The following is a 21157-nucleotide window of genomic DNA, read 5'->3' as shown; positions in this document are numbered from 1 at the left end:
AAAAAACTTATGATTTATATCTTCCGTGACTTTTCACATAAATCACATACTATGCATTTCATGGATTATATGATAATATCCAAATATTCATATTACCATCATTTTAGATATTAATAAAGCAACTTTAATAATCACAACATTAAATCATATATAATGTCATATATAATAACATACATAGTATCATACAATAGAATTTTATGGCACTAATCCTAACACTCATATCATGTAAACCCCCTATCCTGCTGTGAGACAATGACCACATATATACTTGTATAGCCACTCCATGATATATATATATATATATATATAATACAAGATAGAAATTCTATTATAGCCTAATCTAAGTATATATATGTGTGAATGTGTAAACTCATTCCTGAAAACTTGAATTTCGACTCTTATCTTATCTCCCACACCTCATAAGCACTTATACTCAATAAAATATTGAAGTTGTTCATGTGTTACACAAGGGAAACAACTGAGGAGCCACATTCATTCAATAATGCTAGCTATGTAAAGAAGTAATGCCCTATAAGACGCATGTATTTAATACATGTCGTTTTAGATGGGCATGAGCACGATTGCTGTGCATCACTTTAGTGAAATAAAAATATATAGTATATGGCAAACCAAAATTGCTTTTTTATACCGTACATGACTTGTAAAAAGATACATGATGGAAATGGAAATGTGGGAATGAACCTAAACAAATAAATTTATCAAGCCAAACGAAAAAAATCTTCAAATGTAAAAAGGAATCATGAACCCATGTAATTATATTGCAAACCCATTTTTCTTAAATACAACTTCCATCTAACACTGCCAAGGGTCTAATTCAGTAATTGAAACATCATTTACTGAGGCTTGGACAGAGCTACTTCTGGATTGTGTTGACCCCATCACCCCTGATTTATGCTCCACATGGAGCACGCTGGATCTAGTGTTGCTATACATTGTAAAAGCAGGTCTTGAGGGTATTGATAGAGTCATAGATTCACTATTAAGCATGAGAACAACTGAAGCCATGGTTGGTCTCTTAACCATATTTTCTTGAACGCAAAGTAACCCAATATGGATGCATTTTATTATTTCAGTTGTTGAATCAGTACACAATGTGGGATCTATAAGATTAGAAGTAGTCCCATCTTTCCATTTTTTCCAGGCCTGCATGTTAAAATAGTTATAACACAATAACAAAGAGAATATTGTTTTAACATATGGTATCCTATGAATTAGTAGCATAAGGTAATCATATGGATTAGCAGTCACATAAATGAGTTAGAAAGTAGTTAAAGATATTAGAACTCACATAATTTAGAAGGCCTTCTCCGTTGTCTTCACCACGAAAAGTATTATTTTTTTGTCCAGTCACCATCTCCAAAACCAATACACCAAAACTAAAAACATCAGACTTCACTGAAAACTGACCATGTAACAAATACTCTGGAGGCATGTAACCGCTGAATATGAATAAAAGTAAGATTAGTTTCTTTGAAAGAAAATAGAACTTTTATATCATATTTTTAAAATTTTATTTTGATTTCATCATATTTGTGGGACATGGTTAAAAATATATTTTAGGAATTCCCCATTATTTCTATGATTATATGCTCAATGTTGTGATTATTAGTAAAAATTTGGGTGGATATATACTTACTAGGTCCCCACAATTCTATTTGTATTTTCTTGAGTTTGATCTAGTTGAAATAATCTAGCCATTCCAAAATCAGAAATCTTGGGGTTCATATAGGCATCTAGTAGAATGTTGCTAGCTTTGAGATCTCGATGAATGATACGAATCTGTGAATCTTCATGAAGGTAAAGAAGTCCTCGAGCAATACCTCCTATAATTTTGTAGCGTATTTCCCAATTCAATTGTGCACGTTTGATGGAATCTACAAATTCATGTAAGTTTACATTTCCAATGAATAAATACATGTAGAAGTGCTTGTAACCCAACAATACTTATTTTAATAAGAAATTATTACAAAGAGAATATGAAGGTTAAGTGGAAGTGAAACCATACCAAATATGAAGCGGTCAAGGCTTGCATTTGGCAAAAACTCATAGACTAAAAGCCTCTCATCTCCTTCCCAGCAGAATCCTAAGAGTCTTACAAGATGACGGTGTTGTAACCTAGCAACTAACATGACCTCATTCTTAAACTCTATTTCTCCTTGTGATGAATTTTTGGATAACCTTTTCACAGCTATTTCTTGTCCATTTGGGAGCCTACCCTGAAAAAAGAAAGAAAAAAAAAAAGGAATATATAATATATTATAATCAATAATTCAAATTTGGGATTTACATATTATGTGAAAAAAAAATGATACACTCTTCCACTAGATAATGTCACATTACCTTGTAAACAACACCAAATCCACCCTTCCAAGCTTATTAGCATCAGAGAAGTTCTGTGTAGCAACTCTAATTTTGCCAAAGTCAAATTGCAAGCATTCAACAACACTAATTTGATCATCAGTATCAACTGAAGAATAAGTCAATGCGTCTGAGTTAGATTACAAAGTATTGCCTGAATCGAAATTGCAATTATGTATATACAAAAACAACAAGGGGTAGCAGAACGAATTACTGAAATCCTTTCTTCTTGATTCTGAGGAACTAAAAATGTCTTCTATGTAATATTCTTGTATTTGTTTAGTACAACTCTTGCAGTAGGGTAGTTTCTACAAAATCCGATTAATATCCAATTAATGGCCTCTAGATTATGTTTTTGTTTCATTTAAAATGATAGGGAGAAATAATACCTGAAATAGCGAATCTTATTTTCACTAATATGCTTATTCTCTAAACAATGCATTCACCCTACATAAAATTGTAGGGATAGTATTTTTCTTGCTTTTATAGTAATGATTCACTTATCATTTAGCAAAAAGGAAAGGTAACCAATTTCAAACTTACTTTCACTTTATCCACGGGATTCTCGCTCTTAAATAATGCAGATGCTGATAAGATGATTAGTACAGCAGAAACAATAGAAGCAATAGTAGTCCTACTACAATGATTACAGTTCGAGATGAGTTACTTTCCTTTCCTGCAAAATCCGGAATTCTGCTTTTATTAAAACATCGCAATAGTGTTCAATTTCGGGACAGAGGGAAATATATATATATATATATATGTTGTTTCTATTTATGTTTTATACTATTTTGCATCTTTATTATTTGTATTTTGTGGTACGTTCTTAATAATGTTGAGGAAATATCTTTTTTGGAAACAACCTAATATTCAATTCTGGGTTTCAAAAAAAAAAAATATATATATATATATATTTTCAATTCTGAGATCAAAAGTGGTGCGAAGTTAATGACACCAACAAACCATAAATATAATATAGTTTCTTCGGTCTACGTTGACCAGGAAGTTCACTGTTCATAGTTGAAAATATATACTTTTGAATGGTAATTGAGTATAAAATAAACATAAAGAAAGTATTTGTCAATATGGACCGCATAATACCAGGGTTGAAAAGTGGGGAGGCAGCGCCTACTAGGCCATTTTTCTTCCACCGAATAAACAAATGTGACCGTCGTTGAACTTTCCTGGGAAAGACAAGTAAAGCCTTTTCTTTGCGTTAATTTCGGAAAAATCGGAAAAAAATGATTGTTTCGCCCTCTTTTGAAGTACATATAAATATAACGTCCACACTTTTACGTCAATTATCTTTGTGTTTTAAGAAGGGGAATATATATTATCTTATACTCGTTTATTTATATCAATATCCACGATTTATGATTTATATGTGAAAAAAAGAATGCCAAAGAACCGTGTAAGAATCTCATTGCCCATTTAAGAATGTGTAAATTTAGTTTAACGGCTAGTGAAACATGATGTGTACAAAGAATTTAGTGTGAGACAATCAAAGCATGTGAGATGAAGAATACGGTGATATTCAAAATAACTCGACAAATTAATCCATGCTGAATATTTAGAGAGGATGTAATCTCAGAATCATAGATAGCCAGTGAAAAGTAAGAACTAATTCGGATATATTCAAAACCGGAAGCTACTCAACTAATCGTTTGAATTAAACTTTTCTTCTTTGTATCCTAAACTTCTAATAATTTCATCCTAAATTCATATTTATTTCAGTAAGCAATTGTTGATTGGCAATTTACCAATATACTCTCGCTTTTTTTTTTTTTTTTACGTACCCTCCTAGCTATTACAATCAAGGATCAAAAGGCTTGTTCACTTGTGTGGTCTAAACGTATACTATTTCGAAAACTGTGTTCAGAACATAATTTTTTTTTTTTTTTTTTGTAATTAATATGGCGTTTCAATTTTTTTGTTCCTCTTGAATCTGAAAATAGAATTTACCTTCAGGCAATATATTATTTAAATGTTCTATGAAAATAAGTTGTTTTCAACCATAATTAAAAAAAAAAAAAAAAAAAAAAAAAAAAAAAACACACACACACACACAAACACAAACATTTCAATAATACAACTTTGCTCTATTATGTGTTTCTACAAACAAAAAAAAAATCATATTAACAATTCCACCGAAAACACGTACAAATAAATAATTAAACCAACAAGATAAGTCAACTTATAAGTTCTAAGTCATGAAACATATCAGTGCCATTGCTGGTGTAGATGTAGGCATGAAGCATAGAATAGGAATATCGAGAACACGAGGGTTACGTGGTTCAGCCTTGTCGGCCTACATCCACGGAGGAATCCCTTAAGGGCTACATCTTTATTGTATAAGAGTGTAGTACAATAACCTATATTATAATAAACCCTAACATGAGTATATATAAGCGACTAAAGCCTAGACTACTAGTACAAACAGGAATAGGCTTGGGCCGATTACATTGGGCTAATATGACTAATATATATTTCTAACACCCTCCCTCAAACTCAAGGTAGAAGCTTGATGAAGATTTGAGGTTGGATAAGCATGAGAAGATCACTTGGAGATGCCTTAAAGAATGCTTTTAAAGAAACCACAATGAAGAATGTGCCAATTGACCAATTTCGGAGCATCAAATGAAGAAACGGAGTCCAAAATTGGAATATACGTGAAAAATTGAGTAAGATAGGCCTTTTCAGAAATTTTTCCTTTTGGTCAAAGGTCAACGTAAAAAGTCAAAGTCAACGATACTGGTCCGGGTCAGTTCCAGGTTTTAGGTTCGGGTCACGGATCGGGTAGCGAAGCCGCTAATGTCATCCTATGACGTGTCGCTGATGTGAACTAGGGCTGATGTGGACGTGCTGCGTGGCTACTGACGTGGAGTGATGACGTCATTCGGTGACGTCAAATGACATCAGTAGCAGTTTCCGGCGCGTGGAAGGAGAGTGTGATATTCATCGGTGCGTGGAGGAGAAGCTCGAAATCCTAGAGGCGCGTGAGGGCACGTGCATGGTCAAATTACAGCCAGGAATCTCAAGTTTTGTAGATCGGTGAACAGGGAGGCCGTATGGGCGGCATGTGTAGTACAATGCTATTCGAGATTCGAGATTTGTGGCGGTGCGTGGGTGATTTTCCAGAGCCAACTTCAGCGCGTGGTGGCGCATGGCTTGGTTTCGGGTGATCGAACTTTTGGGTTTTCCTCATGGGAGGCCGAGGAGCACGTATGTAGGTTGATTTCGTCAGGGGAAGCCTTGATTTGCATAGATCTGATATTGATGTCACAGGTTTGCTTGAGTTTGTGGATCTTGGACCCAGGCTGTGAGATGCCGTGGAGTCTAAATCCAACAGACAAGCATGTGTGACTTCTGATGGTGGTGTGTACTTGAGATTCTTCTTTGCTTGCTAGAGATGTTTGTTTGATGCCAAGAGCGAAGTTTAGCTCTGATACCATGTAGAATATATTATTAGCAAACGCGATGTGTTATACCATGTTGTGTATGCTAAAGTGGATGCGGAAGGAGAAGCATAGAATAGGAACATCGAGAACACGAGAGTTACGTGATTCAGCCTTGTTAGCCTACATCCACGGAGGAATCCCTTAAGGGCTACATCTTTATTGTATAAGAGTATAATACAATAACCTATGTTATAATGAACCATAACATGAGTATATATAGGCGACTAAACCTTAGACTACTAGTACAAGCAGGAATGAGATTGGGCCAATTACATTGGGCTAATATAACTAATATATATCTCTAACAATGGTGGAGGCGACGATGGTGGTGGCTCAGCTAAAGAGGCATAAAATGGGTATATCTCATACCTTAAATCACAGCTGGGTGTTACAAATTTCAGTCCCTGCTTTCCATCACAACATAGTGGAATATAATCCTGAAGCCGCTGGAGGCAACTGCTACAATCCAGCTCGCTCAAATCAGGAGTGCACTCCACAAGTGAATATATGGTTTGGAACTTTGGGGCAGCCACACTCTTCAGAGCAAACTTGTGAGTAGAATTCCCTGATGCAGCACGGTTTCTTAGGCTATCTAACAAGGGTCTTAGCCCGTCGTTGAAACCTTCTACGTCTGAGAAGTTTGCTGTGTTGGCAGCTATTATTAAAGGGCGAGCTTCCATAATATTAAATATGGATCTGAAAGAGTATCGAAGTGAACATGTTTCACCCCAAATGATAGCCTCCTTTTGGTTTGGACAAGACCGTAATAGGTCGTTTCTTATCCCGTTGATACAACTCCGGCATTCGCTGGGCGAAGTGTCTCCTCTGCAAAGTGCAATCGCGTATACCTTATCGGGAGATTCACCAGTAGACAAATTGAAAAACCCATAATCAAATTTGGTGTCGTTAATTGTGGAGGCCAAGAGACTATTGAAGTTTGCCTTGTAGGTACTGTTACTGGTGTAGTTACCAGTGTTATAACAGTACTGGGCAGATGTGGGAATAACAAGCTGAATGAGAGCAACATACATGAAAAATAGTAGTCTTGAACAGCCCATTTTCATATTGTTCCTCTTTAGTTGTAGGTTGGAAGCATTTTATTTTAGTCTTGCAATAATATATCATTCCTGCTCTATACTCTCATGCATGTATCTACTTTTTCCATTGACTAATGCGTCGGAAACTTTTATAATTTTATGACCAATTCAAAGCTTTGAACCGAATAATATATGGTTGGCGAAGACGTGAGTGAATAGTGGTTGGAAAAAATTGAAATAAAAAAAAGGCGATTTCCTTCGTGTGCCATGTTGAATTCACGGATTTTGTTTTGAAAAACTCTTGAGACACCAAAATCAGTATCCAATTTCATAACTGAAAATATTAGAATTACAAACAATTTTACAACATTTTTACATGATTATTCTCTTCCAAGCGTAATTATTGAAACTGTATAGACAAATAAAATGCGTAATTAGGTGCGTGACTCTATTTCCTTATCTCATCCTCCTTCCACCTATCAATAATTCATTGATCTATAACCACACAAAAATTCAATACATGAAACAAGATGGGCATTGCCATATATATTCATTCTTGAGAGAGAGAGAGAGAGAGAGAGAGAGAGAGATTACAATACAAATCAAGAAAGTACGTAGTGCATGGGTAATTAAGTAGTGAAATGGAACAAATGTAGTTGTAGAATGGTAGGGCGATTCTCTTTTAGCAGGAATTGACACTTATGCATGCAAATGCACACGACATTTCTGCCCTAAGATTAATCCCTCTCTCAAGCACTTGAACCCTCCACCTCAAAAATTTCTGAAGCTTCTCATCATCACCAAAAATCCTCTCGTACATTTCCTTGTCTCTAAAAACCCCATAAGCATTATAACACACAGGGTGTCCTTCTCTATCATAACAATGCATATAAGCCACCATACCCTCTAGTTCCTTAAACCCAAGTTCCTCTTCAACCACACTATCTACTCCAAACTCTTCCCTCCAAGCTAAGCACTTGAGCAACATGTTGAGTGAGTCAGAGACACTGAAATCTCTAGCCCTCAGTGGCGGCTCTAGGATTTTTTCCTAGGAGAGTCAATAAGAAGATACATCTTAAGTAAAATATGAATCTTGCGGTCTAAATGACTTTTTTATTACAAATTTGTCTATAGTACGTACTAGTAATAGAATAAAAATAAATTGTAGGTTCATTTGACATATTTTTTCTTAATATAATGAACATGTTAATTGTTCTTGTTAAGTGAATTTTAATTATTACTTCTTAAAATACTTTTATTTATTAGTTTATGACGATTATATGTTTACGTTGTACTATTAATGTGAGATTTATATTATAGATAATTATACTATACACATTTGCAAAAACTATACAATATTGTACACATTTGTTTAGAAACTATGTAGATATTACAATGATAGTACAATGTAAACTATGAATTTTCCATTAGTTTATTTCAAATTTATTAAGATCTAAATGGGCTTTTCAAAACAATTTTAAATGAAAAAAAAAAAATTTACTTTGTTGTTGGGCTTACTATTTCTCCCAGATTTTAGATAAAATTGGATTGTTGTTAGGTGTTTTTTTTTGTACTTAAAAAGATCAAAATATTGTTAAGATAACCATAATTAAACTTATTTCAAGTGGGTTTAAAAAAAATTTAGAATCAGAGTGTTCAAATTTTTATTTAGGAGGGAAAATAAAAAAACAAAATATATTATATAAAAAAGAAAAATTGCTAGCTCAGAGGGTTCATCTAAACCACCTGAACTATACATGGTGCCGCCCATGCTAGCCCTTAGAAACTTTAACAGTATCACATCGGTTTTTTCATCACTACCCAATAGAGGAACACCCCACATGGATGAATCAGAGGCTTCAGAAGCTACAAGCTTGTCTTTGAGTTCATGGAGAGCTTTTTTCTCTGAGGACTTGAGTTTGGAGATGAAGTATGTGTCTTCTTTGAACGATTGATAACAAAGTGTTGTGTGGCTTCCATTAGAGTTGTGAGAAAGCTTTTTCTTTTTTTTTTTTTCTTTTTTTTTTTCTTTTTTTTTTTGTAGGGCTTTGGTGAAGCCTCTGGGTGGTCTTGAAGTGGGGTGGTTTGGATGGTGGTTTTGAGTAAGACCCAAATGTAATTTTTTGAGTTTATGGAAAATGAAGGAGATGTAGCCAAAAAATTTGGCAATACAAGTATATAAAATAGAGCTATATAAGTTGAGTAAAACGGTTTGTGTGTGTGTGTGTGTGATTGATGTTAGATTTATTTTGCAAATAGACGAGAATTTTGATTATTATAGGAATGAAAATGTGTGTATATATATATATATATACATATAGGGATGGAGTCAAGATTTGTAGTTAGGGGGCGACTTTGCTACTGGCTGTGTACGGTAGCTTAGCCATTGAGGTGTTTATTATTTTATTTTATTTTATTTTAATTTTTTTCCTGATTTTGATGCATGTTGTTGGTTAAGGAAAATTATTTTGTTTGAAATTTTTGAAAAGGTCATGTTGTTTGTTTTAACTAAAATTGGTTGATTTAACTTAAATATTTTTTTTTTTTTTTTTTTTTTAGTTTTACTATTGGTACTGTTTACTGTTGGACTAATTTTTTTGGGCTTGTATATCTTGTTTTAATTTTAAATTTATAGACTTTTATGGTCTTTAAAAAGAAGAAAATGCTAGGGCTACAATTTTATTTATTTATTTATTTTATTTTATTTTATTTTTTTTCACAAATGGTGTTAGTAGTGGGTTTAGATGCGAACTAATAAGAATTTGCTACCTCAAGAGTTTGCAAAAATATCGTAGAATTTTTTTTACTATAACATCACTCTTAAAAGAATTAATGGTATTATTAATTAAGGAGGCAGAGTGTAATTTTATAGAATAAAACTGCTAAAATTAATGCCTAGTATATATTATAATTTAAAAAAAAAAATTAGGGGAGGAGGCCATTGCCCCCCATCGTCCCTCTGTGTGTGTGTATATATATATAATTTGCTAGATATAACAATGGTAGAGAATGATTTGAACCCTAGATATTCTCAAAGAGGTGCAAATTGAGTTATAAGACTTTTTTTACAATTTTTTTTTTATTGACACAATTAAATATATAAGGTTTAAATTTATCAAAAATATAAGAATTTTGGATTTTTCCTTTTGTTTTTGTTTTTTTTCTTAGGTCTAATACACACACACGCGCGCACACACACACACACACAAAAAAAAAAAAAAAAAAAGTACCACTCGATAAGACAGTTTTATAAAACATTTCTCTGACAACATGTATAGATTTCATCTATATGAATTTAAAATATTGTGGAATGATGATCTCATTAGATTGTTTCGTAAGTAAATAACTTTTCCTGTTTGAACCCCACAATCCATGCAGTTATCTATTCTAAAAATTTTCAGTCAAACAGTCCAAAGGAAAAGGAAATGAGAACAGAACACAGCAAAAAAGAAAAAAAAAATTGAAAACAAGAATTAATGCGCAATTTCACAGTAATCGATAACGTAAACAGATCTTCCGGGTTACACTTTGGAACAACGTGAAGTTGAAGTCGATAATTATAACAAAACAAAACATTGTTTATCGCCTAATAAGGTGGTTTCCGTCAGGTCGTGGTCCTGGTGATTAAAGTCTTGGTCCCAATACAGAAATGAAATACCTTTCTACTTTATAATCTGAAAGGATTACAGCATGCAAAAGAGTAATTTTAGTGAATGATAACCATGTTTCTACTCTAATGTTTCTTTCTTGCAGTTTACTTTGAAAACTCTCTTTCTTCTATCTTTCGGCAGAGCTGGTTTATTCCTCAAGAGATTTTTGTCTCATTCATTAAAAGATATGTTAATACAGGCACCTTTTCTTCTGTGTTGCAATTGGCTTGTAGGCTGGATTTTTTGTTGGATACACTATAGAGTATATTAGCTAGCAATGCTTACAAGTGAGTTTTCTTCTTCAGGTTACTAATGCTTAGACCTTCTTCTGGTCTTCTATACTGCATCAAATGATCTGAATATTGATACATTGCCATGTGTTGATATTTGGATCAAGTTTTTCTGCCTTTGGCATTCTATAATTGCATTTGCCAACAAAAACTATTAATACTGGGAACCTCTCAAAATTGGGTTCAAGAAAAGGTATAATTTTGAAATTGAAGCATTCCCAACTTATTCCTTAGAATTGGACTTGCCTAGAGGTCGACCCATAGTGGTTCAGAATCATGATGAAATACCAAAATTGTTAAATTTTCGATGAAACTTTCTTGTTAAAAGTAAATAACATGTAGATTACTTGTGGACTGTGATTCCTTCATCACATTGTGACATGTTCTTCAATTCATGACTGTCAAAGAGATGGCATCAACAATCCTAACAAATTTTCAATATGAGGAAATTTTCATTGTGCAAAATATTGTGCAACGTCTCATAGAAGAAACGCTTTTGTGTATATTTGTATGTAATGTACCCATCAACTTATAAATGTGATGCTTATAACCATGTTCAAAATATTGCAGTCCAGTGAAGGAAGTGGCAGATTTTTGTAGGATCGGTGCTGCAATAAATGTAAATTTTGGATTGGCTCTGGGATACAAATCTGTCGTCTTTCCCATATTTGACATTGCCATTGCCATTTATGTGAGCTTTAGCTTTGCTGCTATGTATGGAATTTCTGTCTACTTTGAGAATGCTCAGCACTATCGTGTATTGCCACTGGTCTTCCAATTGATGCTTATGGCCACATAAGTGACATTGCTGGTGGAATTGCAGGAATGGCTAGTGCGAGCCATGAAATTCGTCAAAGAACAGACTCCCTAGATGCTGCTTAAAACACTACTGCTGTCATTGGCAAGGTGATCTTTTTACACTTCTACACTTTATGATTAAGACTTGGAGCAAATTCTTTTGAGGTCATCATGACTTTGCTATGGATCAGCAGAACTTGACATTAGCTGCAAGCCTGCAAACAAGGGGTAACCTCAATTAATCCATTTTATACCAAGTACATACTAATTTGGGCAAAGTGTTTGTCAACTTATAAAATACCAATTGAATATAACTAAATGGATTGCTAAAACAAAAGGAATATGACTAACGGCAATGGAAAAGTTGTTGAATAAATAACCCCTTAATGGCGATGAGAACTTCATAAAATGTATCACAGCATGAGCACTTACAAAAAGAGAGAAATTTCTTCATTAATTTTACTTAACTTCTTAAAATTTTGTTAAAACAATATCATCTTTAGACTCAGCTTTTACATTTAATTTAAACTTATAATTTAAATTGCGACCAAGTAAATCCTACCGTTATAAATCATAGTAATCCATGCTATCACTAATTCTCTATTGTGTATATATAAAATAGAGTTCTCCAAAATCATCTGACTATTATCTCGAGGGTACCCTCATCTCATATACACCAAATAATTGCATGCATTCTAAAATTGAGTTCTTCAAGCACCTATCTATGCTCTCAAGTACGTATAGACTCCAGTCTCATACAGATTGGATAATTACAATCAGAAACCAAGACCTCATGGATGTAAAGTTTTAGTTCAAATCATAGTTTCTATTGAATAATTAGCTCCCAAAACTTTATAAAAAAAAAGTATTAAAAACAACTGCCCCACCTCTATAACTTTACAATAAATTATGGGTATTAGATAAAAAGATTAGCTCCATCATTTAGCTTGGGGCTATTTTCTTTTAACCCACTATACGACAATTAAAAAAATCACCCATGTGTAACTTTATTAACACAAACTTTTTATATAAGTTATGTGACACCCATAAATAATACATATACAATGCATTAGTGTACATATACTATGCATTAGTATATATAGTAGTATATATAGTATAATTTAAATATTATTGATAGTCCTTTTTATATATTTTTTTAACTCTTTAAAAAGTCTTGTAAGAATATTATTAGGTAGAAAATGTAAATTGTCCATTTTTTAAAATTAATTTATATTCATTAATTTTAGACTCTTTGGTTCTAGACTCTTTGGTTTTTTATGGATATTTATGATGTGGTCCAACATTTAACTCCAAAATTAAGAAATAAAACTCTTTCTAAAAATAAATAATTTAGGACATATAACGCAAAATTAGACTTCAATTGTAGAATCTAATTGGATTTTCTTTAAGTTTTACCTATTAATATATATATATATAATAGATAATATATAAAATAAATAATTTAGGCTCTTCTATTTTTTTTTTTTTAAAGGTTAATAATTTACATTTATCATAATTTAGAGTTGCTATATTCACACGCGTGCTTAGAGACTCTTTTATGTTTGTTTGTTTGTTTTTTTTTTTTTTTTTTAAGGTTAATAATTTACATTTATCATTGTATGGACTCAATTTGGAAAAGCCTTCAAAAATAAGAAGGAGAAGTGGTCCAACAAGCCCAAACAATCAATTTTTAGAGAGTGGGCAAAACAACTAACTCTATTCAATAGGAAAAGCCCTTTCTTCTTGTACAGCTAGAAGTCCTCTATAATGTCATCCCCTTTCACGTTATATACCACGTTCCTCCCCTTGCTTTCACCATACACGTGTAGGTTCTATCCTGGGAACTCCTTTCTATCCCATCTACCCACCCCTAGAATCTCCAACTAGCAACCATAAGGCTGCTTGATCATTGTTCAGGCATCACCTCCACATTAATGCGACTAGAGAGTTAGCTGGGAAGCATTTAATGTGGAGGTAGCAGCGTCAGAAGATATTTGTTGCCTCCACTATCCCATATCCGTTTCTCAATTACAATACAACCTTGTGGACTATCCAGGGTAACAAGATAGTTGCATCTACCTCGGACTATCGTTCCCATGTGAACCTTCTCCTCGAACACATTTTGAATTTTCATTTGCAATCCTCAGCTCTTCTTCTTATATTATTCGTACCATGCCCTTATTAAATCATCCTCGGACGGATTGCTATCCTCGGATTGGGCCACTGGGCCACAGGCCCAATTTCTACAAACTTACCAATACCTCCTTGTATAGCTGGCCCCACATTAGTCCTTCAAAATCTCGCTTTTTGTCACCTCGGTAGAAGGGAGATTTTGATATCTTGCCGTCATCTCCTTTTCCTAATCTCTAGAACACCTTTCTACCTGCCCAAGGTGCACTTCTGACGTTTTGGATTCAGGAGCATGCCATTATTAAATTATGGCGGCCTCTCTGTCCCCCACGTTCAACAGCAAGATGCTAATCTAACGGTGGAGGGTTTTCAATATTTATGAGCGGGATTTTTCCCACTTACAATTTCTACGCCACTATAAATAGCTTTTCAAATCAACTTTCCTTCCAATTACAACAATCATATTATCACAGGGCACATCCATTGAACCTGTCACTTTCTTTTGCCTCATCGTGTGTTCATAAATACCACAACCCTGTCCAAGGATCTCCTTTTTAAACCTGTAAGTCTCCTTGAACCTTCTTAGTTCACATTCCCTTTTTATTAGCTTTTCTTCATAACTTTTAGAGAATGGGTAGGTTTAAAAATCTAGTTGAGTCCGAGGAGAATATAAAGGCATTTAGATCGAAGTATGGGATTCCCCCAACAGTGGGTATGAGATATGCTTCTCTAGAAACATTGGTAAATGATAAGAAGACAGGAGTAGTGATCATCCCTATGATTGCCTTTGTAGAGGGAGGGATGACCATTCCTATAAGTAGTCTTACTAGAAGCTATCTTAGATTCTTTAGATTATCTCCCACACAGTGTGCCCCTAATATGTTTAAGGTGTTAGGGAGTATAGAAGTCCTAAACGAGAAGATGAACCTAGGCCTGACCCATCATGATGTGAATTGGTTGTATAATCTTAATCATCAAAAGGGTCAGGGTTACTATCTCAAGTCTAGGCACCCTGAAGTCAGGTTAATCCAATGTCTCCCTACATCGAATAAGGGCTTAAAAGATGACTTTTTAATCTTTTCTGGGGAGTGGCATGACGGTCTACATTGTCTGACTAGAGAGGGAAAACCAAGTGGGGTTTTTGGCAATAAGCCTATATAGTTTGGATTGTACTCTTTAGTTCAAATTATTTTTGTTTCTAACACAGTTTTTTTCCTATTTTAATGACCTTGCAGATAAACGCGCTTCCAGACCTCAATTCGGACTAGTCAACAGGGAGAGTTTGGATAGACTCTTGCAATCCGAGGTGTATGTGAACCTATCTGATGGCCAACTTAAAGCAGCACACATCATCCTCAGGTATAAGCCTATCTCCACAGCATTTCAAGCTCCCAAGTGTGTGATAAAGGCTAAGGATCCTCGGCTTCACCGTATCAGTATAGCTTTTGAAGGATTTATTGTTCCTGAGGGCTTCCGATCCCTAAAAGGACTCTTTTTACCGAACCGCTACACGTGGCCACACCTTCTGCGAGGGCTTCTTCGTCGCGCCCTATTCCTCAGGAAGGAAGAGAGGAAGAAGAAAGAGAAGAAGAAGAAGAAGAAGAAACTTCAAAGGGGGTCGTAGAACTGTTGGATTCTACGTACGAATTCAAAGTATTCAACCAACCCCCGTCTCTTGAGGTAGTTTTTGATGAAATGGGCATCCAGAGAAAGAGTCAGAGGAGTTTGATGGACGTGATCGAAGGCCAGCCTGGAAAGGGTGCGCCGGGGAAGTCAACTCAATCCAAACTTCCCCCTCCTCCCAAATCTCCTCTTCCCCCTCATCAACCATCCCCACCACCTGTGATCGAACCTATTGATCCAAAGAGGAGGAGGGATTCGAAAGATAAGGAAGTGGTAGAAGCCGGGAGGTCCTGTCCGACTCTTGAAGATGAGACTCAACAAGCTGTGAAGTAGCAAAAGGTTAGCCATGGACCTCAACAAGTTACGGGAAGGACCACCACTCAGTCCTTGGAGCCCGAGGCTTGGCTCCCCACACCCATGCTCGACAGTGAGTCCCTAAGGGAGGATGCATCACTTAGGAATTTCAACGGCGGAATTGGGTGCCACGTCGCCTCAGCCCTAGAGGAAACCCTCTTACTTCCCAAGGACATGACAGAGCTGAGAGGCATAAGGAAGAACGAGGTTTTCCTAAATGCTAAAAGATATTTAGGCATGGTATGATACATTTCTTACTCTGTTTCTTTAATTATAAATGTCCTACATACAACTTTATTTATTGCATCTCTAACTCCCTTTCCTCTAGGCCATCCAAGCCACTTTCAGGATGGAGGAAATAACTAATTCTTATGGCCAGCAACTAGATGATGAGAGGAAGATGCGGGCCACAGCTGTGCAAACACTCACCATTGCTAAACAAAGCAATGTGCAGCTGAAGAAGAAGTTAGCCGAGGAAGAACACGCTCGGAAGAGTGCTAAGTCAACTTTGGAGAACACTCAGAGGCAGGCTGAGGATCAGAGGAAGCGTCTGCGCGACGCTACTGACCAGCTGGCAACTTCCCAGGAACAGATATCAAATCCGAAGAAACAATTGGAGGAAGCCCAGAGGCTCAGAGACCAGGCTGAAAATGCAAAAGTTGAGGCGGAAACAGCAAAGGCTGAGACTGAAAAAGAAAAAGACAAAGCTGAACAGGAAGGCTATGACATCGGCGTAGCTGAAACAGAGGACAAATTCAGGACTGAGTTGCCAGCTGTATGCCAAGTATACTATGCTCAGACTTGGACAGAAGCTCTCAACCGAGCTAGAGTTTACCCTTCTTCCAAGTTGAGGAGACCAGAGAACGTCTACTTTCCTCCAGCTATACGAGCCTTAAGCCCTTCTTCTCAGCCACAGGATGCATCCTCCACAGCTGCTGATTCGGCCAAAAAATCCCAAATTCAGAATCCTCCCCCTCTTAATCAGTAGGAGCAACCCAAAGTGCCTGAAGTTGCCAAAGATATTTCTTTGGACAAGGCAGTAGAGAGGCCTAAAGATGGAGCAACTTCTCAGAGCTTTGAACAGGCTTTAGCTTCAACCACCTTGCCTGCTGGAGGAGTTCAAAAGGAGAAAGAAAAAGATGTTCCTCCATAAGCAACTGGCAAAGCTCTCCAACTCAAGCTCCAAATAAAATTAAAACCATAATTAACCTAGTTAAATTCTCTTTATTTTCCATTTTATTTATCTTTTGAAGACATTTGGAATGTGATGTATATTTTTCCTTTTATTACATTTATATAAGATGTTATTGCTTTATCTGTCACTTGTGCAATTTTCTGTGCGAATATTCTTGTTTTTATATGATTGCGTGAGAAGGAAATCTAATACTATAAAGGAAAACTTAACTTTAGGTGTACTAGTTAGAAACCAAAGTAAACCTTAATCATAAACTTCACCACCTTACCAAGGCTTGCTTTTAATTCATTACAAAGTATCCAAATTTGAGAAGACATTTTAAAAACGTTCCAACCAACGAGGTACTGGGCACCTTAAAATGCTTTAAGTGATGCTTATGGAATTTGCTTTGATACACTACTTTAATAGCACGGACCCCAGTTAAGAAGCATTAACTTCTACTAAGTTTGTTGTCTGAACAATCTGTCGTGCTTTATTTTCTGTTTAACACCTCAATGGATATGAAAAGGTGTTAATTTTCACTAAGCTTGTGGACCTAACATAACTTAGCTTCTGTTTAATACTTCAATATGTGTCATAGTGTATTGATTTTTACTAAGTTTATAGTCTGAGAACCTGACATAACTTAGTTTCTATTTAATACTTTAAAAGGATGTCATAGTGTATTAATTTTCACTAAATTTATGGTCCGAGGACCTGACATAACTAAGTTTCTGTTTAATACTTCAAAGGATGTCATAGTATATTAATTTTCACTAAGTTTGTGGTCCGAGGACCTGACATAACTTAGTTTCTGTTTAATACTTCAATGGACTTAGAAACATAAGTTGCAGAATTAGGACAAATTGTAAAAGGAAGGAAAACAAAATTGTTCTTATTAATAATAATATCTCCTTAGGTTGCTTACATTCCAGGGATGGAGTACAGTTTTTTCAGCCAAATCTTCTAAGTAATAAGCACCTATTCTCGCTATAGATGTGATACAATACGGTCCTTCCCAATTAGGCCCCAACTTTCCCCAGGCTGGGTTTTTGGTAGTTCCCAAGACTTTTCTCAATACCAGATCTCTTGGGGCTAACGGCCTCAACCTGACATTTGCATCATAACCTTGTTTTAGCTTGTGTTGGTAGTAGGCCAATTGAACCATCGCATTCTCTCGTCGTTCGTCTATCAAGTCTAGATTCTTCTTCAACAGTTCATCATTTCCATCCGAGGTAAAAGTACTAGTCCTTAGGGTGGGAAAACTTGTTTCGAGAGGAATCACAGCTTCAGCGCCATAAGTCATTGAAAATGGGGTTTCCCCTGTTGATCGTCGAGGTGTTATTCGATATGTCCAGAGGACATGTGGCAGCTCCTCCACCCATCTTCCCTTTGCATCATCTAACCTTTTTTTAAGCCCACCAACTATGACCTTGTTGACAGCCTCGGCCTGTCCATTTCCCTGTGGATAGGCTGGAGTGGAATATTTGTTCTTTATCCCCAAATCGGAACAATACTTTCTAAAAGCCTTGCTATCAAATTGAAGACCATTATCCGAGATGAGAGATTGAGGAATCTCAAATCGAGTAATAATATTTTTTCAGACAAATCTCTTGACATCCACATCCCTGATATTGGCTAGAGGCTCAATTTCGACCCATTTTGTAAAATAGTCTGTGCCAACCAATAAACATTTTTTATTTCCTACTGCTTTAGGGAAAGGGCCAACGATGTCTAAGCCCCACTGAGCAAAAGGCCAAGGACTAGAAAGCGGATTAAGAACTCCCCCCAGCTGATGGATGTTCGGTGCGAATCTTTGACATTGATCACACTTCCTAACATATTCTTGCACTTCTTTTTGCATACCTGGCCACCAATACCCTTGAGTAATTGCCCGGTGAGATAAAGACCTCCCTTCAGTGTGACTTCCATAAATCCCTTCATGTAGCTCTTCTAATAATGCCTCTGATGCTTCGGGATGTACACAAAGCAGATATGGCTAAGAGAAAGAGCATTTATATAACTTTTTGTCCTCGGATAGCCAAAACCGAGGAGCCCTCCTTCGTACCTTTTCAGCTTCTGATTTGTCTTCAGGCAGTATATCCTTCTCAAGGAATAGCAATAGAAGATCCATCCAATTGCACGCCGAATTGACTTGATTGACCTGGAGCGAGTCTCCCGTTATTGGGGTGGGTGTGTTTAAGTCTTCAACCATTATCATTTGGGGTAAGTTTTGCACCGAGGAGGTAGCAAGGGTAGCCAAAGAGTCCGCATGGGCATTTTTGCTCTAGGGACATGGGTTACTTCATAACATTCAAAATTTACTTGCATATGTCTAACTTGGCCCAAGTACTCTTGCATTCTGGTGTCCCGAGCTTCTAACTCACCTCTAACCTAACCCACAACCAGTCTCAAATCCGAGAAAATCTCCACTGCTTTTCCACCTAGTTTCCTGACCATCGCCATCCCATTTAATAAAGCTTCATACTCTGCTTTGTTATTAGTAGCTGAAAATCCCAACCTTAAAGACTTCTCGATAATGACCTTTTCAGGAGATATCAGAACCAGTCTCACTCCTGACCCCCGCTGGTTTGCTGCTCTGTCGACATACACTTTCCAAGGTGAGGCATATTGCACGGAGATAAGGCCAACTGATTTTTCATCCATGCCCTGTGGACTTGTTTCTATTTCTTCAGGGCCTTCAGCAAACTCGGCCACCAGATCAGTAAGAATCTATCCCTTTATAGAGGTACGAGGCATATATTTAATATCAAAAGCTCATAGAATTGTGCCTCACTTGGCAACCCTACTAGTGTAGTCTACACTCTGAAGTACTGCCTTAAGCACAGTGTGTGCCTGAAAATAATGGGAAAGTTTCCTTGTAGCGTGTACCACTGCCAAAATGGCATTTTCCAATGGCAGATAACATACCTCAGCCTCATGAAGCGACTTGCTCACATAATAGATTGGCCGTTGTATGCCATTATCTATTCATATCAGAACAAAACTAATCGCATAAGTGGCTATCACCAAGTAGGAAAAAAGGACCTCATCCATCTCAGGGCTAGACATAATAGGTGGCCGAGATAGATATTCCTTAAGCTGCTGAAATGCCAGGGCACACTTCTCTGTCCACTCGAACCCCTTCCACTTGTGGAGTAAAAGGAAAAAAGGTCTGCACCTATCCGCCGACCTGGAGATGAATCTATTCAAAGCAACGGTCATCCCAGTCAATCTTTGGACCTCCTTGGGATTCCGAGGTGCTTGCAAGCTACTTATGGCTTTGATTTGATCGGGGTTCACCTTAATTCCTCGGTGAGTCACCATGTAGCCCAAAAACTTCCCCGAGCTCACTCCGAATGCACACTTGGACGCGTTCAGTCGCAATTTGTGTTTCCTTAAAATCTCAAAAGTGTTGGTAAGGTCTGTCACATGCTCAGTCACTGCGCTACTCTTCACAATCATATCATTAATATAGACTTCGATGCTCCTGCCCAACTGTGGCTTAAACATCTTCATCATCATCCGTTGGTAAGTAGACCCTACATTCTTCAGGCCAAAGGGCATTACCTTGTAGTGATAATTTCCAGTGGGAGTGAGAAAAGCGGTCTTCTCCTGATCATCCAATGCCAGTGGGATTTGGTGATAGCCCTGGACGGCATCCAGGAAGCTTATCCGAGGGTGGCCTACTGTTGCATCCACCAGATGATCTATACGGGGCATAGGAAAAGGGTCTTTTGGACAAGCCTTATTAAGGTCTATAAAATCAACACATATGCGCCACTTTCCATTTTTCTTTTTCATCACGATCGTATTAGCCAACCATTGAGGGTAAAACACCTCCTTGATAGCCTCTGCCTGTTTGAGTTTGGTCACCTCATCCTTGATTGCCTCGACATGTGCTCTGGACGGACGCCGAGGTGATTGTTTCTTTGGAATAACAGAGCGATTAACATTCAAATGATGGCAAATGAAGTCTGGATCCACCCTTGGGGCTTCGTAAGCATTCCATGCAAACACATCAATGTTTTTCCTAAGGATCTCAACTAATTGTTCATTCTCCGCCATAGGCAACTGCGCTCCGACCTAAAAGAACTTATCTGGGTCATCCCCAACACTCGCCCTTTCCAAAATTTCACACTCCACTCTCCCGGTAGAAGTGCTGAAGAGGGTCGTCGGAGACTTTGATTGCTATAAATCATTCTCGGCCGTGGTCGAAATATCTGCCTCTGGCCGATGTTGAATAGCCATTATCAAACACTGC

General features: G+C 36.6%; 1 protein-coding gene across 1 annotated transcript; it reads right to left on the bottom strand.

Moving 5' to 3' along the window:
* Nucleotides 1–560: 560 nt before the first annotated feature.
* On the bottom strand, nt 561–6895 carry LOC111985498 (cysteine-rich receptor-like protein kinase 10). The gene is given in 9 exon segments (XM_065771259.1): nt 561–1164; nt 1310–1460; nt 1658–1967; nt 2009–2237; nt 2362–2387; nt 2390–2488; nt 2919–3012; nt 3015–3072; nt 6144–6895. Coding segments are annotated over 9 exon segments (2070 nt in total). The 3' UTR covers nt 561–813.
* Between the last annotated feature and the right edge of the window lie 14262 nt (nt 6896–21157).

This window comes from Quercus suber, unplaced genomic scaffold (assembly GCF_002906115.3).
Source record: "Quercus suber isolate HL8 unplaced genomic scaffold, Cork oak 2.0 scaffold_41, whole genome shotgun sequence".
NCBI classification, from domain to species: domain Eukaryota; kingdom Viridiplantae; phylum Streptophyta; class Magnoliopsida; order Fagales; family Fagaceae; genus Quercus; species Quercus suber.
Note: the sequence above shows the minus strand (reverse complement) of the source record. Positions and strands in the feature narration are given on the sequence as shown.